Source organism: Carassius carassius, chromosome 32, assembly GCF_963082965.1.
Source record: "Carassius carassius chromosome 32, fCarCar2.1, whole genome shotgun sequence".
In the NCBI taxonomy this organism is placed as follows: Eukaryota; Metazoa; Chordata; class Actinopteri; order Cypriniformes; family Cyprinidae; genus Carassius; species Carassius carassius.
In genome coordinates this window covers 10,593,621-10,614,909 of record NC_081786.1, presented here as the reverse complement: position 1 = coordinate 10,614,909, position 21,289 = coordinate 10,593,621, and the positions used below count along the sequence as shown (strand labels likewise).

The following is a 21,289-nucleotide window of genomic DNA, read 5'->3' as shown; positions in this document are numbered from 1 at the left end:
CAGCTTGAACCAACCACAGTCAAGCTATGAAGTAAAGCTAGGTGCTTTTGATATGATGATAATAATAGTCATAATAATATAATAATATGTTTCATTAATTAATTTGTGTTTGCTGAGATCAGTTAGATGTTGAAGCATTACCTGATGATTTCATTCAGAATGACAAATGACCCAATGGCAATTATTAAAGAGAGTAATCAATCACAAAACTAATTTGTCTTACTAACAAACTCATTTGTCTTGCCCTATAGTTAATTTTCTGGAATCTAAAGGCCATTCATTTTATTTTTTATTTTTATTTAAAGGCCATTATTTAAGGATCCCTTTTCAATAAGTTAAAGTTAAAGAAGGTGCTATTGAACATCAACTAACATAATTTCATAAGCTTTATTTATTTTTCAACAACGGTTGCTTCTTCATCTTGTGTAAGAGTAGTTTTATTAATAGGACGTTTCTGAAGGAAGTTCCTCAATGGCTGAAGTCTGCAGATGAGGGGGATTCACGCCTTTCAGGTTGCTACGCAACAGCCGTCTTCTGTTACGCATGTGCGCGGTGCATAGTGGGAGTATCCGAGCGATGCTGAATCAGTGCAGGAGCGGAGGAGCAGAGGAGGCAGGAAATGGTGCAGCATCAACAAGGGAAAAAGGCGCAGCGGTCGCGCCAACGGAATTATGCGGCTCTCCTTAAACTCTCACCTTGAGATTTTACTTCGTCGACAGAAGAACAGGTTAGTAAATTGGTTTTTGTTCGCCAAGTTATTTTTTTAAACAAAAGCGCTGCCGTAGCAATCCGCTTGTCCCGTGTATGTTGGCACCTTGTCAATAGAGATGCTACGCTGGCGCGAGCCGCAGGCTTCCATAGAGGATGCGCGTGCACGCGAAAACGAAATCTGCCACGGTCTTGACAAACTATTAAAGCACCTGGGCCTGAGTCAAAAATAGAAACTCGCCCATTTTACACACACACACACACACACACACACACACACACACACACACACACACACACACACACACACATATATATATATATATATATATATATATATATATATATATATATATATATATATTCATGCTTAAGGAAAATCGTGAATAATTTACATTACATGCCACATAATGCAGGTGTACGTCAACAACTTACGTGGCCTATCAGTGGGAGTTGTAGTTTTTCAAAGACGACAATGTCCCATGCCGTTTATGTCTGTTGTCTCATTGAAGAACGACATATCCCAAAGTGCTTTTCGCTCCGGGCTCGATGAGGGGAATGTTCTGCTGATTGTTAGGCATGGCCCCAATGGACGGTGTTCAAAATACGGGTTGGGGGCGGGGCTTAGCCTTTAGGGATGCTCATTGGAGCAGAGCGTGTTTGGGTGGGGTCCGTTCAGTCGGATCCTTTTGGCACTGCGGAGAAAGATGAAGATGTCAGGGGGGCTGAGCCCACGCAGTCTTGAGCTCCTGACGTTTAGTTAAATCGGAATAATGAAGTGCTCTCAGCAATTGCTTTATGCATTCTCATTTTCATTTTGTTAAAGTGTACGAGTTTTCCTATGCAAACAGGTGAAGAGCCTGTTGCAAAATGCGACTGAGGTTTATTCTTTGGTCCATGCACTTGATCTAATAAAGTCAGGATTATATTTTTAAATTTGAATAGACAGTCGTGTTATTGTAGACTACTGTAGAACATGTTTTGTAAAAATAAATACTAGCTATGCTTTATACCTTATGTACATTGAAAAAGTATATTACATAAAACAGGGTTATATTCTTAAAAAATAACAAATATTTGTTGCAATTCTGTTTTTATTAGTGGAAAATGAAATGTATGAATCTACTTATAAAACATTAGGTTTTTTTATAATTTGTAAAACTTTTGTAATGTATTTAAAAATTAGTTTATTCTTTTAATATTTAAATTTTATTTTAGTTTTTTGTGTAGTTCGATGGTTACTGCAAACTTTATATGTTTTAGTGACATATATTTAGGGTTGTAAAATGCAGCCACCAAAATGACATCAGTAGTTTCTACTGTACATTTAACCCCTAAGTTTGCTGAGAGTCTGGGTGGGGGCCCTGGATTTCAAAAGTGTGAAACAAACAAACAAACAAACAAAAAACACTAGTAATGGAAGAAATCCTGGTTATTTTATTTCATTTCATTTAGTTTTTAGGAAAAATGCATGAGACCAAAGTAGTTTCTAGAAGCAGTGTGTAATATATATATATATATATATATATATATATATATAGTATAAATGTTTATACATGTATAAATGTTGTATTTTATATGGATTTTAAAGCATTTTCTTGTTACTGTATGCATATTTTTAGCAATTACATTTCAACTTTATGCACTGTATTCTAAACTGACAGTTTATGGCATAATTATAAATGTTTAGATGCCTTCCTTAGGGTTTCCTGGTTTTTAGTGTGTAGAATGAAAGGGATGTATTCCCTGCAATCTTCTGAAATATCTGTATGTGTCTCTGCATCAACTCTCTCAGATCAAGGTGACAGAAGTGTTAAGGCAAGAGTCTTTTAATGCGTTTCATCCATTTTATTAATTAGATCGATTTATAACCCATTGCATCATTTTTGAAGGTGAGACTGATTGTGCTTTCTTGTAACTTTAAACAGAAAGAAATGTTTAAAATCTTTTAAGGATTTAACTTAAGCACACAGAGCCTGCAAATGTAGACACTCATGTGAAAAATAATCTCTTATGTTTCCATTTTACTGAGGTTGATAAGTGATTGTAACATTATGAGAGCAAGCTTAAGGGTGTAGTCCAGTTCTGACAGACAAGGACTCTGTGTCTGACCGGCTCTTGTGGATACCTGATACTCTGCAGACATTATGGAAATCTCAAAGATACAATAGATGATTTACTTCCTTTTCAGGGTCTTTGAATAATTTTAAGACCATAAATGATTTTTGATTATTTTCAGAATTATATGTTCAACAATAGTTTATGTCTGTTGAAATGAATGAAATGTATGTCATTTTGGCCACATTTTTACTGTTAATGCCCTTGTATGACCTGAAAATGGGATCATTGATTATGGAGAACAGCCCGGCCCCGGATACTGACCTCCAGAGAAACATATGTCTGTTCCTTCTGGTGTCTGTATTTTATTTTTCATTCTGATGGAAACAATGCTGTTTTTGTTGTCAGTTTTGTCACTTATTTTGTCTTGTAATGGGTTTGTAGATAATTCTTTTAAGACCTGAAATACCTGAAGTTTTTTTCCTGAATGTTTATTATTTTTAGGGGGGGGGGGGGGGTCTCCATATTTTTTTAATCTTGTTGCAGCTTCCAGGAAACCCTTTTTAAGGAACATTTTAAACTGTATTTAAACCTGGAGATACTCAGAAAATGTAGGTTAAGAAAAAAAATTAGTAAGGAATATTTAAGATTTTCATGTTTATAATGATTTAATGGTAATTAATGTTAACTAATCAAATACATGCAAAAGAAGAACATACCAAATATCTATTCATAACATACCAATTCTTAAAGAAAATAACTATATTTTGACCCCCCACTATGCACTATTATTTTTTTATTATAGCATGCAAGGTTATCAGTTGTGTTCACGCTGTGTTGCAGGTAAATGGCAGGGTTTGGTAAAGTGCTGGCCAGCCGATGCAGTGCATAGGGCCTGGAGTCCACGGTGACGAAAACATGAATGGGGCGGGGGAGCAGGTCGACATCCTGCCCTCCAACTGCTTGGTAAAAGATCGCTGGAAAGTGGTAAGTCTATGTCTATATTTAGGTGGGATTGTATTTGTGGAATAAAGATGCCCAAATTGTCTGTTGCCTTTGCAGCCTCATTGCACAGGACAAAACGGTCCACATATGATAACAGATGCTTTCAAATCAACTCGGTCTGGCTTCTCTCCAAAATGCGCCCAAACCATTTGGTTGTGTGCCAGTTCATAGCATTTCTCCTTAAGGCAGACGTCCTTAGAAATGATTTGTGGCTGTTTTACTGTAATACTATATTTTGTTGGGGATAGTAGCTGTCCTTAAAACAGAGTCTGACTCATCAGTGACTGGCTTAAATGTAATTCTTTCATAACTCATGAATAATCCAAGAATAATCAAAATGCTTAGCTCATGCTACTAGAACTAAATTGCTTGGAATTGAATGAAATCTTTCATGTTAAGTAATATGTTCTGTGATTAGAGCAGCTAAAGTAACTCAGCCATTCTTTCCTTATCTTTCCTTATCATACAGTTTAACAAAAAACTAATGTCAAACAAATCTAGCCAGAAAATCCTCAAAACCGTTTCTGTGAATTTAGCTGACGTACAGGTACTTGTCCTGTTTAGCAATACAGGGCTTCTATTATTCTATTATATTTTTATGTGGAAAGCATGTGGAATAGGTGACACACAGGTTAAATCAATGCTCTGCCATGACTTACCTTGCTATTATTTGTGTATTCAGCTGAAGAAGATTGGGGGTGGAGGGTTCGGGGAGATCTATGAGGCATTAGACCTGTTGGCAGGAGAGAATGTGGCTCTTAAGGTGGAATCTGCCCAACAACCAAAACAAGTGCTAAAGATGGAGGTTGCTGTGTTAAAGAAACTACAAGGTGAGGAGATGGAACAGATGTGGATATATTTTGTGTCCTTCATCATTCGATTCAAACATGTGGCAGTGTTGTTGCTTCTAAAGTTACTGATCAGTTTTCAAGATTGTTTTGTGCATTTGCCAAAGCTACTTTTTACTTGTCAATTGACAAGTTAATTTTGAACTATGTTTATGTATATGCGGATACACAGTCAACAAGGATGCATTAATTTAATCAAAAGGGACAATATTTATAATGCTACAAAGATTTCTATTTCAAATAAATGCTGTTCCTTTCAACTTTCTAATAATCAAAAGACTCTTTAAAAATGTAATCATGGTAATCTTAACTGTTTTAAACATTGATAATAATAATTAAAATAAACATCAAATTATAGTAATGCGTGTTATTTTAAAATATATATTAAAATAATTATTTTCATTTGTAATAATATTTCACTGTATTACTGTTTTTACTGTATTTCTGATCAAATAAATGCAGCTTTGTTGAGCATAAAAGACTAAAAAAATATACTGACTCCAAACTTTTGAATGAAAGTGTACAGAACATATTTGTCTTGTTATAATAAGGCAGCAAGCAGGATGGTGTATGTGTGAAGATATGTGACAGTTTATCTGTCAGTATGCCCATCATAATCTTTTTTTTTTGGATGTGCTCATATGAAACACACACAGAGATGCAATGTAACTTTCATTCCTGTCAAGGCAGTTTTCCTCAGCTGTAGTTCAGACATACCACTGGGAGTCTGTAAGGGTAATGAGCGTGAAGAACTGAAGAGTAGTGGGATTACCACAATTTTTCTCTCTCTCTGTCTCTTTTTTGCTGCTTTCTTGCTCCCTCATGTCTTCATAACCTTCATGAAGGACGTGCTGAAATTCCAAATGCCATCGCCTCTGTCTCTACCTGCTTACTGAAATTTGTGTTTTATATGTTTGAGAGTGTGTTATTCACATATCCATGCAGAAAGGAAAATGTCGGCTGTATATGGGACTTATAAGTAATATATGTGACATTACTGCATTCATTTCTTGTGCAGGAAAGAATCATGTTTGCAAATTTATTGGATGTGGAAGAAATGACAAGTTCAATTACGTTGTCATGCAGTTGCAGGTAAAGTATTTTTTATTTGTGTTTATATGCATGTTTGTGTGTGTATATATGTGTGATATCTCTCTCTTTGTAGGGAAGGAATCTTGCTGATCTCAGGAGGAGTCAGCCTAGAGGGACATTCAGTATGAGCACAACTCTGCGGTTGGGGAAACAGATTCTGGAGTCCATTGAAGCTATTCACTCTGTGGGCTTCCTGCACCGAGACATTAAACCTGTATGTCTTACTGTTTATGATATGATCTCTTCTCTTCTCTTTCCCAATTTGATAACATGGCTCCTGTCAGCTGATACTGGTTTCTCTCCTATTCTTAGTCTAATTTTGCAATGGGCCGATTGCCGTCTACCTGTAGGAAATGTTACATGCTGGACTTTGGTTTGGCACGACAGTACACTAATACGAATGGGGAAGTGCGGCCTGTAAGTATTTATTTTACTGTATTTTCTGAACAGTCATTTTCCTTATTTATATTCTCTCAATTACCATTTCTTTATTTTATTTAAAAAATTGCCTAATAAGCAGCATTTTTTACATTTCCATTTTGTGCATGTGCAGTTTTTCTATTCAGTTGTATTCACTTGTTTCATGTATTATATATTTTATATTATATATTATATATATTCAATATTAAAATTCTGACCAGATGTATGTGTGTGTGTATATATATATATATATATATATATATATATATATGTATACACACACACACACACACACAGACATATCTGGTCATAATTTTAACATAACCGTGCATTTCATAACAGTGTTTTTTAATTATTTTTTCAAGTCTTTAAGTCAGTATTATGTACAGTAGCAAATAAGATAATGTAAAAGCATCGGAAAGGATAGCAATTAATAACATTATTTTTCTATTATTTGCTTTTTACTTATGAATTTTATTATTTGTGTGTTTGAATTCATTTTTATGTTTCACTTTTCTCAGTTTTGTTTTGCAGTTCAGTTTTGGCTCTCATGTTGAATCGCATGCTCCCCCGCCAAAGATGTTTGTCCCTGTTACCATAGCGACAGTCATATTGTGAGTTTTCCAAAATCTTGAAAAGATTCCTTCCTTACCCTCTGAATGCTCTCAGCAATGACATACTCTTCTTTAATGGCTGTGCCCTAAATGCAAAATCCTAAATCCGTCCCCTTTGGAACCATACCGTACTGTTCCATACCTACATCCCACTGTACATCCTCTATGCAAGAGTGTACCTGTATGTGTATGTAAATGAATTGAGCTCAATCAGCCTTGGAATCCACCAAAAAGATAAAATATCATTAAAAAATACAGAATTGCTGTCGCTCCACCCTCCCTTATGTTCCCTTCTCATGTTTTCTTTGTTTTGATTATGTGTTTACTTATTTCAACCTTAGAGTTAAAGTTTAAAATAAAAGTGATATGAATTCTTTTTATGAGTCTCTTTTAAATGTTCTGCTTTAGCCCAGGACGGTGGCTGGGTTCAGAGGGACAGTACGCTATGCTTCCATTAATGCTCATAAAAACAAGGTAAGTGTCAAAGAGGACGCACACAGACTGCACGCAATCCATTCACTGACTGTAAAGCGTATTATGCACAAAATTTGGTGAGTTTGAATCTGATTTATTGGCTTTAATGAATCTTAAGGGAGTGATTTGTGGTCAGAATTAGCTACAATTAAGATTTTTTTTTTAAATTACATTTATTTGCGTTTTCTGCCTTTATTTGGACAGGATATTATAGAGCTGATAGGAAAGCATTGGGTGGAGAGTGTGTGTGTGTGTGTGTGTGTGTGTGGTGGGGGGGTGTGGGGGTGTCAAAGTACCTCGAGCTGGGAATCGAACTCGGGTCGTCGTGAGTGCAGTTGTGCTATATGTCGACACATGAGGCTATTGGCGCCAACATAAGAGCAATTATTTTAACAAGAACACAGTTTTAAAAATGTTTACTTTTTTTTTCACAGGAAATGGGTCGTCATGATGATTTGTGGTCATTGTTTTATATGCTGGTGGAGTTTACTGTTGGACAATTACCATGGCGTAAGATAAAAGATAAGGTGAGACACTTGTATCACACTCACATTAGCATGAGTGAATTAATCCTCATTGTCTTAAGAGCTTTTGTTTTAAATATTTAAAGCTTTCGGGTTGTTTTTGCTGTTAATTGTGTCCGTTATGTGTATCTGGTGAACAGGAGCAGGTGGGACAGATTAAAGAGCGCTACGAGCACCGGATGCTGTTGAAACACATGCCTGCTGAGTTTCATATCTTCTATGACCATATGCTGGATTTAGATTACCACACCAAACCTGATTATCAGGTAAACCATTCAATTTTCAAAAAGAATGAATTAACTTAATCAATAAAGATGTTTAATATAATAAAAATTAAACAGACCGCGAACTTTTGAACGACAATGTATTTAGTTTAAATATATGTACTTAAGATATTTCATATATATATATATATATATATATATATATATATATAAAATGTATATATAAATATTTTTTTATTTTAAGCTACTATTTTGAGTGAAAATTTTATTTACTTTCTTCTTCCTTTTTCTGGTCTAGTTGCTAATGTCAGTATTTGAGAACAGCATGAAAGAGAGGGTGATAACAGAAAACGAGCCTTATGACTGGGAAAAATCTGGAACAGATACGACCCTTCCCACCAGCACACACACGCCACAGCAACAAAACACACGGCAAACTGCTGCCATTGTGGGGTAAGAATATGTAAACATGCTCTTACAACATTATCACACCATCTGCAAAGTGGGCTGGGATTCTGGACTCTGAAAAGACTCTGATGTGATTCTGATTTGGCTTTGAATGGTCTCTCTCAGGGTGGTGAATGTGACACCTGTACCTGGTGAATTGCCAAGGGAAAACACTGATGATGTTCTGCAAGACGAACACCTGAGTGACCAAGAGAACGCTCCACCTGCTTTGATACCCAGCAGGCCTAGCGAACCTGCTCCAGCCCCACCTGCTGGTGAAGGATGGGATGAAACTGATTTCAACCGTAACAAACTCAGGATCAGCATCAGTAAGGTATTATCTTTGATATATTATGCCAAATTATTCACATACATTTTTATGTCTAATTCTTATGAAAACATGATTTTTGATCAGTTGAGTGTTTAATACTGCTGGTCTTCTCAGACGGCAGTAGCAGCAGAGGATGAGGAGGAGCCTGCAGGAGGAGGGAGGTCTGTTTCCCCGGTGAGGGTGGGGGAAGCAGATACTCAGGCCCGCCCTCCAAGGTACCGGAGAGTAAACAGCGCAGAATCTGACCGCCTGTCTGCTGCAGATGATAGAGGAGATGCTGCAGATAAACGGTGAGGAGAGTGAGTGCCTGAAAATGTATCGCTCTGTACTTCTGGATGACATTTAGCTTTTCTAAAGGTCATTTGACCGCATGTGTCTTGTTAGTGAGGAAACCATGCAAAAGTTGCTTTCTGATAAGAAAGCTTCTTCTCTTGCATTTTGGAAGGTTTCTGTAAATTTAACGAAAGGAAAGTACATACTGTTCTTAGTATGGTAACATGCCATTTTTATGATCAAAAGGGCTTGGCATGTTAAAGAATTTTTTTTTTTCCGGAACAGATTAAAATGAAACACTTAAACATTTTTGGTTAGATGTAATGTTACATGATCTTGACATAACCATTTATGTTGAAATGTATGATTGTCTAATCTTTCATTATTTAAATAATTATTAAATTTACTCATAGGACTATTAATCAGACTGGGATTATTAGTAATTATAAATTAATAAAGTAATTATATTTATAGTAAAGTTATGAAGTAATTATAAGTATAAAATAAATTACAATACTTGATATAATAAACAATGACCATATTTATTCATTTCTAAGCTAATTATTTAATGTAAAAAAGTAAGTCACATGATTCTTCAGAAATCATTATAATATACAGATTTGGTGCTCAAGAAACATTTCTTATTATCAATGTTGAAGACAGTTGTACTGCTTATTATTTTTCAGAAAGGCATTTATTTGAAATATAATTTTTTTGTAACATTTTGTAGCACTACTCTGTCACTTTTGATTTATTCATCCTTGATGAACATATTTAAAGTATGTACTGACCCCATACTTTTGAAGGGTAATGTTCCTACAATTTAAAGTCTGTAGTTAAATGTGTTGTTGTCCACTGGGATTCTGTCTTAGCCTTTGTGTGTTTTGTGGCAGCTCTCGTTTGGACATGCTGGGTTCTCCATCCAGGCACATCTACTCTTCCCAGCCTGCTCAGATGTTCTCTTTAGAAGGTGGGCAGGGAGAACGACTGGCTGGTGGCCACCATGATGTCTCTGCAGATGGCGACCAGGAAGCCCACAGCAATGCCTTCATCCGCTCAGTCCCACTGGCAGAGGAAGAGGACTTTGACAGCAGGGAGTGGGTGATGATTGATAAAGAAACAGAGTTGAAAGACTTCCATCCTGGGGCAGAGCCCACAACCTCAGGCACCACGGATGAGGAACCAGAGGAATTACGCCCCCTTGAGGACCATGAGGAAAGGAGAAGGAGAGGACATATGCATAGGATGGGTGGAGCTGAGGCTGTGGTACGACCCAAAACACAACGTGGGATGATGATTGTAGGAGAAGGGGAAGGGGCGGGACCAAGCCCTGCTCATTCACCTTGTTACTCGTTGCCTCCTACCTGCCCAAGAAGGAGGGAGTCAGAGCCGTTTGGACCTGATGGACCGGTAAGGCACACCTGAGTGTGTATGTGTGGACATGAGTGCATAGGTTATCCTGATCACTTGATGTTTGATGATCTTTAGCTAAAATCATAACAGATTTCTTAAAGTCAGTTTAAAAATATAGTTTATTACATTTTATCACATTATCACACACCAGTGGTCTGCAAGTCCATTGTTATTGTCAAAGTCAGTGTGAATTTTAGTAGGCAATTCATTTTAGTTCTGTAATGTGACATATTTGAGTGAAATACTAGATAAAAAGATTGCCATTTCAAAGGAAGAGCAAATGTTTAAAAATTTCTTATTATTTAGGCCTTTTTAGAATAAAAAAAGCTTAAATAATAAGTTAGAAATAACAAGCACAGATAAACAGTTAACAGTTTTTTTCTTTTTCTTTTTTTTAACCTGTGTGAATACATAGATGAACACATAGATGACATTTTCTGGTGTAACAGAATTTCCAGGCAAGTTCTAATGATAGACTTTCCAATAAGTAATGACATTACTAAATGCATTCGGTTCAGAATTTATTACTCAAGTTTAATGTTAATTTGTACATATACTACAGTTCAAAGATTTTAAAAGTAAAACCAGTAATATTACAACTGTTTTTATTGGTTTTCTCTTATATTATTTTAAAATGTAATTTATTCTTATGAGTAAAGAATAAGAATAGTTCTTATGCAAAGTAGAATTTTCAACAGCCATTACTCCGGTCTTCAACTTCACACAATCCTTTAGAAATCTGTGTGTGTTTAGGTTGTGTTAAGGCTGTAGTGTTATGATATACTACTAGCATTTGTTCTTAGCTGCTGAATATTTTTACATAATGATGTCGCCAGTACAAGAAAGGCACATATAAGCCTCTGGTAACTTGTAGTGTAGGATAATTAGCATATGTTGTTTGTATGTGAGTCTTTGTGTACACCCTTGAGGTACGATATGTGTGTTATGTAATCTTGTGCATTTGTGTTGAGCTGCATGTCTTTTTTTGTGGATATGTGTGTGTGTGTGTTTGTGTGTGCGTCATGCTCAACAATTCACAGCCAAGCTTAGTTTGCTCATTGGTCATACAGGGGTCTGTGTGCACACTTTGGTTCCTTCACAACATATAAAGCATACAATCACCCGTACATAAGCTTAAACAAGCCTGTCTTTAGCGTTCAGACAGATGTGGGCTGGTCTTGTCCTCTGTGTGCATCACACACAATCTTAGACAAAAAAACACGTTTTTTTTTTCAATACTTCGCGTTTAAGTTTTTTCTCAGCCTGATTCCTCTTTTCCTCCGCTCTTATTGGTCTTTTTCAGTTGGAGGAGGACAGGCCACACCCACATCACTCATTCCCGAGGCCCGCCCATTTGAGAAGACTGGCATCGTACATGTTTTCCTCCGCTACCATGGACACGGAGGCCTTCCCCCATGACCCCGCCCTCGGGGGAGCGGCCATTCAGCGCAGCCGCTCGGCTGAAAGCAGCCCCTCCCACCGCCACGCCCACCGCAGACACATGCCCCTTATTCCAGGCAGCCCCAGAGCCCGACATTCAGTACTTAACCTCCCGCGCCTACACATACAGCAAATGCTGGCCAAACTTATGAACAAGACATGATTCCCTCTCCATCAGCATACACAGACACGTGTGATACCATTTAATAGAAGGGGTGCCCACTTTTGTGCCCATAGATGAACAATGTTTAGTACGGGCAATAAACTTGGTCTGTGATGGTTAGATTTGTGTGTGGGTGGGTGAGCATGTGTGTAAGTGAGATATGAGACACTCTCCAGCTAAAGTGATTTTTTTTAATTGAATATTTGAAATTCAATGGACAGTTAACCTAAAAATTCTAATTCTGTCATCACTCACCCTCATGTTATTTTATCCCTTTTGACTTTTGTGGAAGGCAAAAGAAGGTATTTTGAAAAATGTTCCAAAAACAGCTCTTCAAAATATTTTCTTTTGTGTTCCATAAATATAATTCATACAGGTTTGGAACGACATGATGACAGAATTGTCATTTTTGGATAAATCTTCCCTTTAAGCACTTGGGGCGATTGGAGAAAAATAAATTATATTGTATTCTCCAAAACAAAGCAATTCTGTACTATGATGTATTTACTCGTAGAGACAATGTACAATACAGTTTTTGTAAAACAGAAAAACACAAAGACAAAAACACATTTTACCTCCATCAAGGATTTTTCATGCAGAGCTGCTGCTGTCTGGTGGGACAGGCACTTTGACTAAAGTGACGAGAATATCATTTTTTTGTTTTGTTGTTGCTTAGGCTTCTTAGATTCCGTCATCTACCGTGTAAGAGGAGAGTTGTGATGCAGGCTGGATAGTGTGATTATGTTTTTCAGGGTTGAATGTCATTGAATTACAATGAGTGTCAGCCTAAAGCAGATACTCAAAGTATGTGTTCGCCTGCTGAGTGTCAGTAGAGGACACTAGAAGGACAGTGAGTGCTTGCTAAGCTAGTTTTTGCATGCCATATTTGCATCAATACAATTTCAGCTCATATAGAACCTGTCAAACACCACAACACACACCTCCAGGTGGGATATATGGCTTTCCTAAGCAAACATGACAGAATGTGAACTGATGGATCTCTTTATATAGATTCTTATAGCCTTCTTTCGTTGCTGAGAGAAAGCATGGCATTACCCACATACAGTGTGTGTATCCTCACAGGGTTGGACCTGTAAAATAATCTAGTTGCTTGGATCCTCTGGCATTTCAAGGAGAGTATTTCCACTGTATAGAAGAGAAAATGAGTAAACAAAGATGGAGAGGTGCAAGTAATATGCTTGTATTAAATGCTCTGCATGACTGAAAGTATGTAGACACATTTTTATTGAATGAAATTGGCTGTTTCAGCTACATCCTTAACTAACAGGTGCAGAAAATATTTAGGTGAATGGCCATGGTTTAAAAAAAAGCTTAACAAATGAATGTGGGGTTGGTGTGTGTTCACGTACTTTCGGCCATGGAGATTAATTGTGATATCACTTTTGTCTTCCAGATTAGCTATAAAAAGATATTTAAAGATTTTCTTTTCTCCACCATAACTATTATCCTTTAGTATAAAAGAAAAACATATGCATATTGCTTTCAGATGATATTAGGTTTAATATGAACTTAAGCTGTGCTTATCTGAGAGCAAGAAAGTCATAAACATCATCCTCGATGTCAAAATGTTTGACTAATAGGGAGTTGAGAATCAGTGGGAAGTTCTGGAATAGAGATATATTAAATAATTTAAGTGCAATAGAGCTTAAGGCAATAGGTGTGTGAAAGGAAGACTGAGCCTCTTTCTTTGGTTTTGTCACACATTATTGGTTCGATACATATATGCAGATATTTGAACTTCACTATCGTTTTTCATTCAGCAAATGAATGTTGCAGTTTTTTGTTCCTGGCCACATACTTGACATGCTACTTCAGTGTATAAAGTCATAATAGTCTCACATAAATCAATGCATAAATAAGCTTTTGCAGAAGTGCAGCATCGTTGTCATAGAAATTAGATCACACATTCTGTCATAACCAGGCATAACGCCATAAATTGACAAGTGTTTTTGTGCTAACCAGCAGTAGTCACAATACAACATTTTGTCGAATGCATAGATTTGATTTCTAGTCCAAAATTAGTGTTTATATACTACTGCAGTAATTATTCGTATTTTGAATTAACTTTATATATATATATAAATTTTAGCTTTATTTTTATTCCAGTTTTAGCAATTTTAGTACTCTTTAGTACTTTTAACCTTTTTTTATTTGTCAAGGTGACATTTCTGACTTATTAAAACAGAAGTTTCTCATCTAACTTTTATATTGTGTTTTATTTTAGCTTCATTTCAATTAATGAAAGGTATTTGTAATAGTATTATAACAATGCCTCTGATTGGCTGATGTGTCACATTTTAATGGACAGACACTTTGGTTGTACCTGGTTTAGACAGAGTGTTGGATGCTTCCTATGAAACATAAAGTAGCATTTACACAATGAAACCTTTGCTTTATCTGTATTGTAAATTCCTCCAGCCTCAATTAATTTTAGATATTTACATACCTGTGGGAGGAAATGAAGATTGATTGTTTATCGGTGTATTGTTTCACTTGAAATTCATGCTGTAATAATGCTATATGACTCAATGCTGGATATCAGTTCATGAGTTTCTTCTTAATTTATAATTTGCCTCGCTGGGCCAACTGCAGCAAACTCTGGGTGGTGAAAAAACATATGTATCAATACAAAAATACAGTATTACATACTGGTTTTGAACTTAGTGTTCATAGCAGTTGGCTTCTAGTGTCTGTGCTGCTTTTGGTGTTTTAATGCAATTTACACCAATCACTGTTTATTTGGAATAACCAATGTACTGTAATGTGTGTGTTCAGAAGAGTTTTAGTCTGAACTGTGTGAGACAGCTGATCCAAATGTCTTCCTAATGGAGAAGATGAGCACAGACTGAATGAAGTTTTTTGGTTAGGCAGGATAATAGCAAATACATTTCTTTATATCACATACACCACAGTACAAAATTTTGGTCTCTGATATTTTTTGAGTTTTAATCAAAAACACAATAAAAACAGTAATAATGTAAAAATAATTTATAATTTAAAATATTTTTTTTTCTTATTTGAATATACTGTAAAACTGTATACGGTATCATGTGACCCTTTAAAATTAAATTATTTTGTTTTGGTCCTTAAGATTTTTTCTTCTTATTGCTATTATTTTACAATTTTTGTAAACTCTGATCCATGATTTTTTGATTAATACAAAGTAAACAAAACAAACCAAAAGGCAACATTCAAATAGAAACATTTTGTAACATTAAAAATCCTTTACTGTCACTTTTGAACAATTTAATATATCCTTGCTGAATAAAAATATTATTATTTTTAAAACCAAAATACTGACTCCAGAATTTTGAAAACTAGTGAATATGGACATTCTATCACATTCAGATCTTGAAAAGACAAATATCTTGTTATTGGCATGTTATTTAAATTCTGAAAATTTCGTATGAAGAAAACAATTTCCCAGGGAATGTAGTGTTTCCAAGCTGGTGAAGATTTAAACAGTGACAGTGAGTGTAATGTGAGCTAACATGTTCGGATAGTTTGAGGAAGGCTAGAGGAAGTTTCACAAATGTCTTCTCTGCTTTACTGAGAGTCTGTAAATAATGTTGTCCATTACTTCTGAATCCAAATGGTGTTCCATATTTTATTCTAAATTCAAATATTCACTCAAGCCAAACGGCTTTTCAGCTTCATGCTATTCAACATTCATGACCTCTCACATTCTCTGTCTCTAACTGGGTCAAACTTGAGCTTGTCGAAACACCCCAGAGAAAAACCTTGAGCTCTGACCAATATACAACAGCGTTTAGCAACATCTGTTTGTATAGAAAAAAAGTTAATATGTATTCTTTTATGTATTTAATAATGTATTGAGAAAAATCTAAAACCATGTAGGTGGCTTCTCACAGATCAGTATTGTTATGAATCAGTTTTAATGAATTTTATGAGTCAAAATTTATATCATACGCTGAACTTTTTATTGCTGAAAAATGTTACTCATCAGCTGATCCCAGACCTGCTCATAGAAGCATTACATGTGTGAATCAGGGTCAACCTTCAACAGAACGAGTCTTTCACAAAATAGCTAGGGCAATAAACACTATAGCGACTGTATAGTACACTTGTAATATGTACAAGCATGTATTTTAGGCTTTTGTAAAATTGTAACTCTTTGGACAAATAGCTGAACATGCTGCTGTACTAACACATTCCTTTTTCTCATCGCTCTGTGTGTGTCCACTGCTGTACATACTGTTGGCTGTGCACTGTCTTTGAGTCTACACTTGAAATCACAAATGGGCTATATCATATAAAAAAAAAGCAGAAAATATTACACTGTAAAATGGACTTTTGTGCCTTTTTAACCATGTATGTCAGTCTAAAAAGACAATCCTGCAAAGCTTGTATACAACCAAATCACAAGTAAATAATCTAAAAAAATGACTAAAGAGTGGACTCTTCTCTCACAGTTTATATAAATAAATTCCTTTCGATGTCTTGTGTAGCCATAATTGTTATTTTTTAACTTGTGACTAAAAAAGTAATATATATATATATATATATGGCTGTCCTGGTTTTTATATGAAAGATCACAGAACAAATTTAGTTAAACATCTCCAACTCTTTCACCATTAATCCACAATTTTTTTTTCTTGCATGGCTACAGGAGGCTGCAGTGGCTGAACCTTCGCCTTCGTCCTCTCAGATGCGTCTGAAGCGAGTCGACTTTGTGTCTGGTGTGTTGATGTTTGACGATCTGAGAGAGGAGGGTGTGAAGACTGGAGGATCAGGCAGTGATGGAAGCCCTCGCAGTAGTGAGGGAAGTCCAGAGGGTGCTGCATCCACCCTACTCGCCCCGGCCCACCGGGACCATGACCAGGAAGAGGGGTCACGCACACTGGTGCTTGTGTCTGCTGGTAATGGGCAGGTTTCTCCTGGTGATGGGCAGGGAACTCTCGCCGCATTGACACCGCAGGGCGAGCGACCTGTGCCTGATGAATCCGAACCCGGGACTCTTTCCTCCGTCGTTAGGTCGGAGCCCAGGCCTATTGTCATGACATCTGCAGCTGTGATCACCAGCAGTTCTTCCTCCCCGCCGTTCAACAAGGTGGAACGCACTTTCATCCACATCGCTGAGACGACGCATCTAAATGTCATGACAACCAGACACCGTCTGCCTGGACTGGATGAGCTGATGTCTGCTGAGCGTGAGGAGAGGGAAAGGGTCAGTGAACGAGAGCAAAAGGAAAGTGAGGGGGTTACATTAGAAAGAGGAGAGGATGAGGGGGAAAAAGAAGAGAGGGAAGATGATGAAAAAGTAAGGAAGTGTAACAGAGAAGAAGCAGAGACTTTGTTTTTACCCGAGTCACATGACCAGCCAGAGACTACAATTATTGAGGAAGGAGTCTCCAAAGAAGCCAAACTGGAAGTCAGACCAGAGGGTGTCCCACCAGAAGCAGACCAGCAAAAGGAACAGGAGCAGGAAGAGAGTCCATCACTAACACCTGAACAAAACAGAGATGCGGAGCTGGAAGTTGAGAAGGATATGTCTCCACTTGAGGCGGAGTCACCTGATAGAAAGCCACTCCCACAGAGGCGGAGCCGTATCCCTGTGCTTATGTCAGAAGAGGAAACAGGCTCAGACAAGTCATCACAGATGAGTCAAGAGCAGTTTCAGCGAACTCGCAAAAGCCGACAACAACAGCTGGCTCGTCTCGTCCTGGAGCGCAAACAAACCCACCTGATTCGCTCTCGCTCTGCCTCCTCGCAGTCCCCAACACTCTCAACCACTGCATCTGAAGATGAAACCCACCAATCAGATGACTCGGCGAGAGGAGAGAGAGAAGCAGATGGGAAAATTAGGAGCAGGATCCCTCGTCCAGTCACACCTATCAGGGGGTTATCCGACCAACTGGGTGGTACGACCCTTCCACAAACCCAGAGATCTGTGTCTTTCATTCAACATAGGTGGGTGGAGCAAAATGATAACTTCAAGGTTATTCATTTGAATCTACACTACCAGTCAAAGTTTGGACACACTGAATTTAGGATTTATATATATATATATTTAGGTTTGTACATCTATATTTATTATGTTTTTAGAAAGAATATATAATATAATAATAATAACAATAATAATATATTATTATTATTAATATTCTTGTTCTTTATATTAATATCTCTACAACAGAAATACATTACTATTGTAATACAACTGCACTGTAAAATAAAAAAGTTACATTTAATAATAATTTTTATGGTATTTATTATAATTTCTTTACAATACAGTAGTACAATGGCAATATTTATTTTTTATTTTCTTCACTTGCATGAATTAAACCCATAGACTTTTAGACGATTCCCATTACAAATCTAGAAAAATGCTGTAATCACCTGTGAAAGTGAAAATCAAGTGCACATAGCATTCCTAAATGCATGTTAAACCCACAGCACATACAAAGAGTGTGCCACATTTTCTGTGAACCACTTCATTTTGAGATACTGAAAATATCCCAAGGCCCGTGACCCCTTGTGTGTAAATAAACACAGTGCTGCACTTCACTCTGAAACATGCAGCAGACTCTATCTTTATTTAATTAAATCACAGCCTTTTGTAATTTGATAAGAGCATTTGAATAATGAATGGTCTACCTCGCTTGGCACCATTACTGTCAAACTATATAAAGAAAATTATGCAGACTGTCCTATAATACCTTTGATTGATATGACTCATTCTTTCCTCTCACCAACAGAACCAGCAGTCATGTCAATCCCAGGATTCAAAAGTCTGCAAGTCTGCACACAAATATCCATCAGCAGCTGCCTAAACCTCAGCTCCGTCCCTCTCAAACACTTCCACCCCGTCCTCCATCTTCAGGCCCTTCCCAATCCCAGGGAAGTCGGACAGCCACACGTACCGTTTCTCGTACCTCAGCTGTTAATGCCACCCGGAGCATCAGCACTTCCCCTCGGAGCTACACCACCTCTCGCACCGACAGCCCTTCGCCTCAGCGCATTCGCCGACAGCTTGCAGCCAATGAAGCGCAACGACAGCCCAAACCTCCTTGCCCACCGCAGTCCAAATCCAAACCTCAGGATTCCACCCCGAAAAAGAGCAAATCCCACCCATCAACGTCATCACAAAAGGCAAGGAAAGATCCACTGGAGTCAAAGACTAAAACAAGATATTAAGACTTTATTCCTTCAGGTGATCGTCATCCTCAGCATCATCATCATCACAGTCACTCTCTGGGCCATCAGTTTGTTGTTCTGTGCATCTTACTAAACACAACAAACTCAACCAAACAATATGGATGGATGTGTTCATTATTCAGCCAAGTGACTGCAGCAGCTACGAAATACCTCTAATGAGGAAAACCTCTGACATTTATATACACACACATACAGTGTGTGTGTGGGTGAGCTGTCATTAATGAAGTGTGTTGGACAGATGAACACACCTCATATGCCTTAAAATAATAATTGCTGCATTCACAACAAAGCTTCCACAGGCTCTACCCTCCTGTTGATGCCACTGTCATGTTCAATAATACAACCACGTAACAGTACATTCTATTTATTTTAATTGAATTTCACTTCCAAAACGTACGTTTTTGACCAACATCCCAAAATCAGAATCTGAACAAAATAGCTTTATTGAAACCTCCAAAAAACAAAAATGTTTTAAAAGTCCCAAATGCACTTATTACTCAACTAGCTGGTGTTTGGGACAGACTTTTATATCAACTTGTGCAGTCAATTTATGTGTGCAAAAATTTGTATTTATCTCAAATAAAAATAATAATAGTCATATGCACAAAAACGTGGTGGTTCTGTGCAGAAGATGCAGAAAAAAAATTCTAAATTGAATCTCTACACAGAACTAAAGTGACTAACCTTGCTGCTACAGTTTGATGTCAATCATACAATCAATTTGGCCCAGCCTACTGTCTCTGATTGGGTCAATTCATCCGTGACACTCGTCTGCTAAATTTATTTGTAACCAGATCCCAGAGCAGCGGCATGCATTTGGAAATGCTCATCCACTTCCGTTTATTGTCTTTTGCAAAAGATAATGTAAGCAGTACTTTTGGAAAAACACAAAGTTATATTTTTTTTCCAAAAAAACAACAAAAAAGATTAATGAATGAAAATAGGACTAACTTCGATGCATTTGTCTTAGTCTCAGGCTGAAAATGCACCATTCTGATCTGTATGCAAACTTTACAGTTCAAAGAACGCTTGAGGAAGCTGAATGATGTTCGAAGAGAACATGAGAGCATCTCAAAAATCTTGACACACAGCAAGGAGGATAAAGCAGCAGGAACCAATAATGTGTGTTGAAGCAGCATGTGTGGGGGTTGTAAATGTGCTCTAGGATGTTATTTTTATGCAGAACTGCTATTCCTGAGTGTCCACAGCATGTGTTCAAAGACTGGTAATCTGATGTGGAGTTGGTGCTGGAATGACTAAGGTGCTATCAAAGAGTGTTTCTTCATGCCTGCTCTAGTCATTGGTGTTTTTTCTTCTGTCCTGTGCTTGGATTAAAACCCGAACATCCGAAAAGATTGTCACATCAACGGAAGAGATAAAAATGTCCTAGTGCACAGTAGCCAGTGTTATTTGTGAGTTCCCTTAAATTAAGTGCTTCATTTGGACCATGCACACTGCAGAACCATTGCATGTTGTTGTTTGGATGAAATAAAAGGAAAATACTCTGCAGTATATTCCAGATTGTTCCATCTGTGGAGAACCCAAAAGACTCTCTGTTCTTAATACCAACAAGATATGAGGAAAGACATCTCCTCTTGGTCATCTCTCTTCACTGTGTTGCTTTGAGATGGAGAGAATTTGCATGAATGTGTTTCATGAATCACGACTGACTTACTTATACTATGGAGAAACCTTTCTGAGTTATACAGTTAAAAATTATTGCAAATAATCAATGATGCCATTCAATAAACGCAAGTTCCATCACTGTTTTGGTTGTTACTTTGTGTCTTTTTTTTTCTCCAGAAAAACTCAGTGGATGTTCTGCATAGGAAATCTGCAAGTCATGTAAGTGAGATGAATTAAGTATCATCTGCAAAATAATGGAGGAATAACAGAAAAGCTTTAGAACACTATGTAATCACCTCATCATAGATCTTAGTTAACTTGGAGGATACAATTGGATGTTTCTGTTACCCATGTGACCCTAAAGGTCATTAAGAATGGGGGAAATGCAATAGCTGGTTCTAGAAATGTACTACAGTTCAAAAGTTTGGGGTT

The 21,289-nt window shown here is 37.1% G+C and overlaps 1 protein-coding gene across 2 annotated transcripts; it reads left to right on the top strand.

The window, feature by feature from the left end:
• The first annotated feature begins 383 nt into the window (after positions 1-383).
• Positions 384-20,995, top strand: ttbk1b (tau tubulin kinase 1b). Of its 2 annotated transcripts, XM_059520210.1 has the most exons (15): positions 384-727; positions 3,610-3,753; positions 4,454-4,601; positions 5,638-5,711; positions 5,785-5,925; positions 6,024-6,128; positions 7,154-7,219; positions 7,654-7,746; positions 7,884-8,009; positions 8,266-8,420; positions 8,541-8,748; positions 8,860-9,035; positions 9,912-10,428; positions 16,686-17,986; positions 18,772-20,995. In XM_059520210.1, the coding sequence occupies exons 2-15, from the start codon at positions 3,646-3,648 to the stop codon at positions 19,208-19,210; spliced, it is 3,657 nt and encodes a 1,218-aa protein (XP_059376193.1). In that variant the 5' UTR covers positions 384-727; positions 3,610-3,645; the 3' UTR covers positions 19,211-20,995. The 2 variants fall into 2 exon arrangements, with proteins under 2 accessions (XP_059376193.1, XP_059376194.1); XM_059520211.1 differs by lacking the exons at positions 384-727; positions 3,610-3,753; positions 4,454-4,601; ... (1 more) ...; positions 5,785-5,925; positions 6,024-6,128 and adding an exon at positions 6,675-6,745.
• Positions 20,996-21,289: the final 294 nt, after the last annotated feature.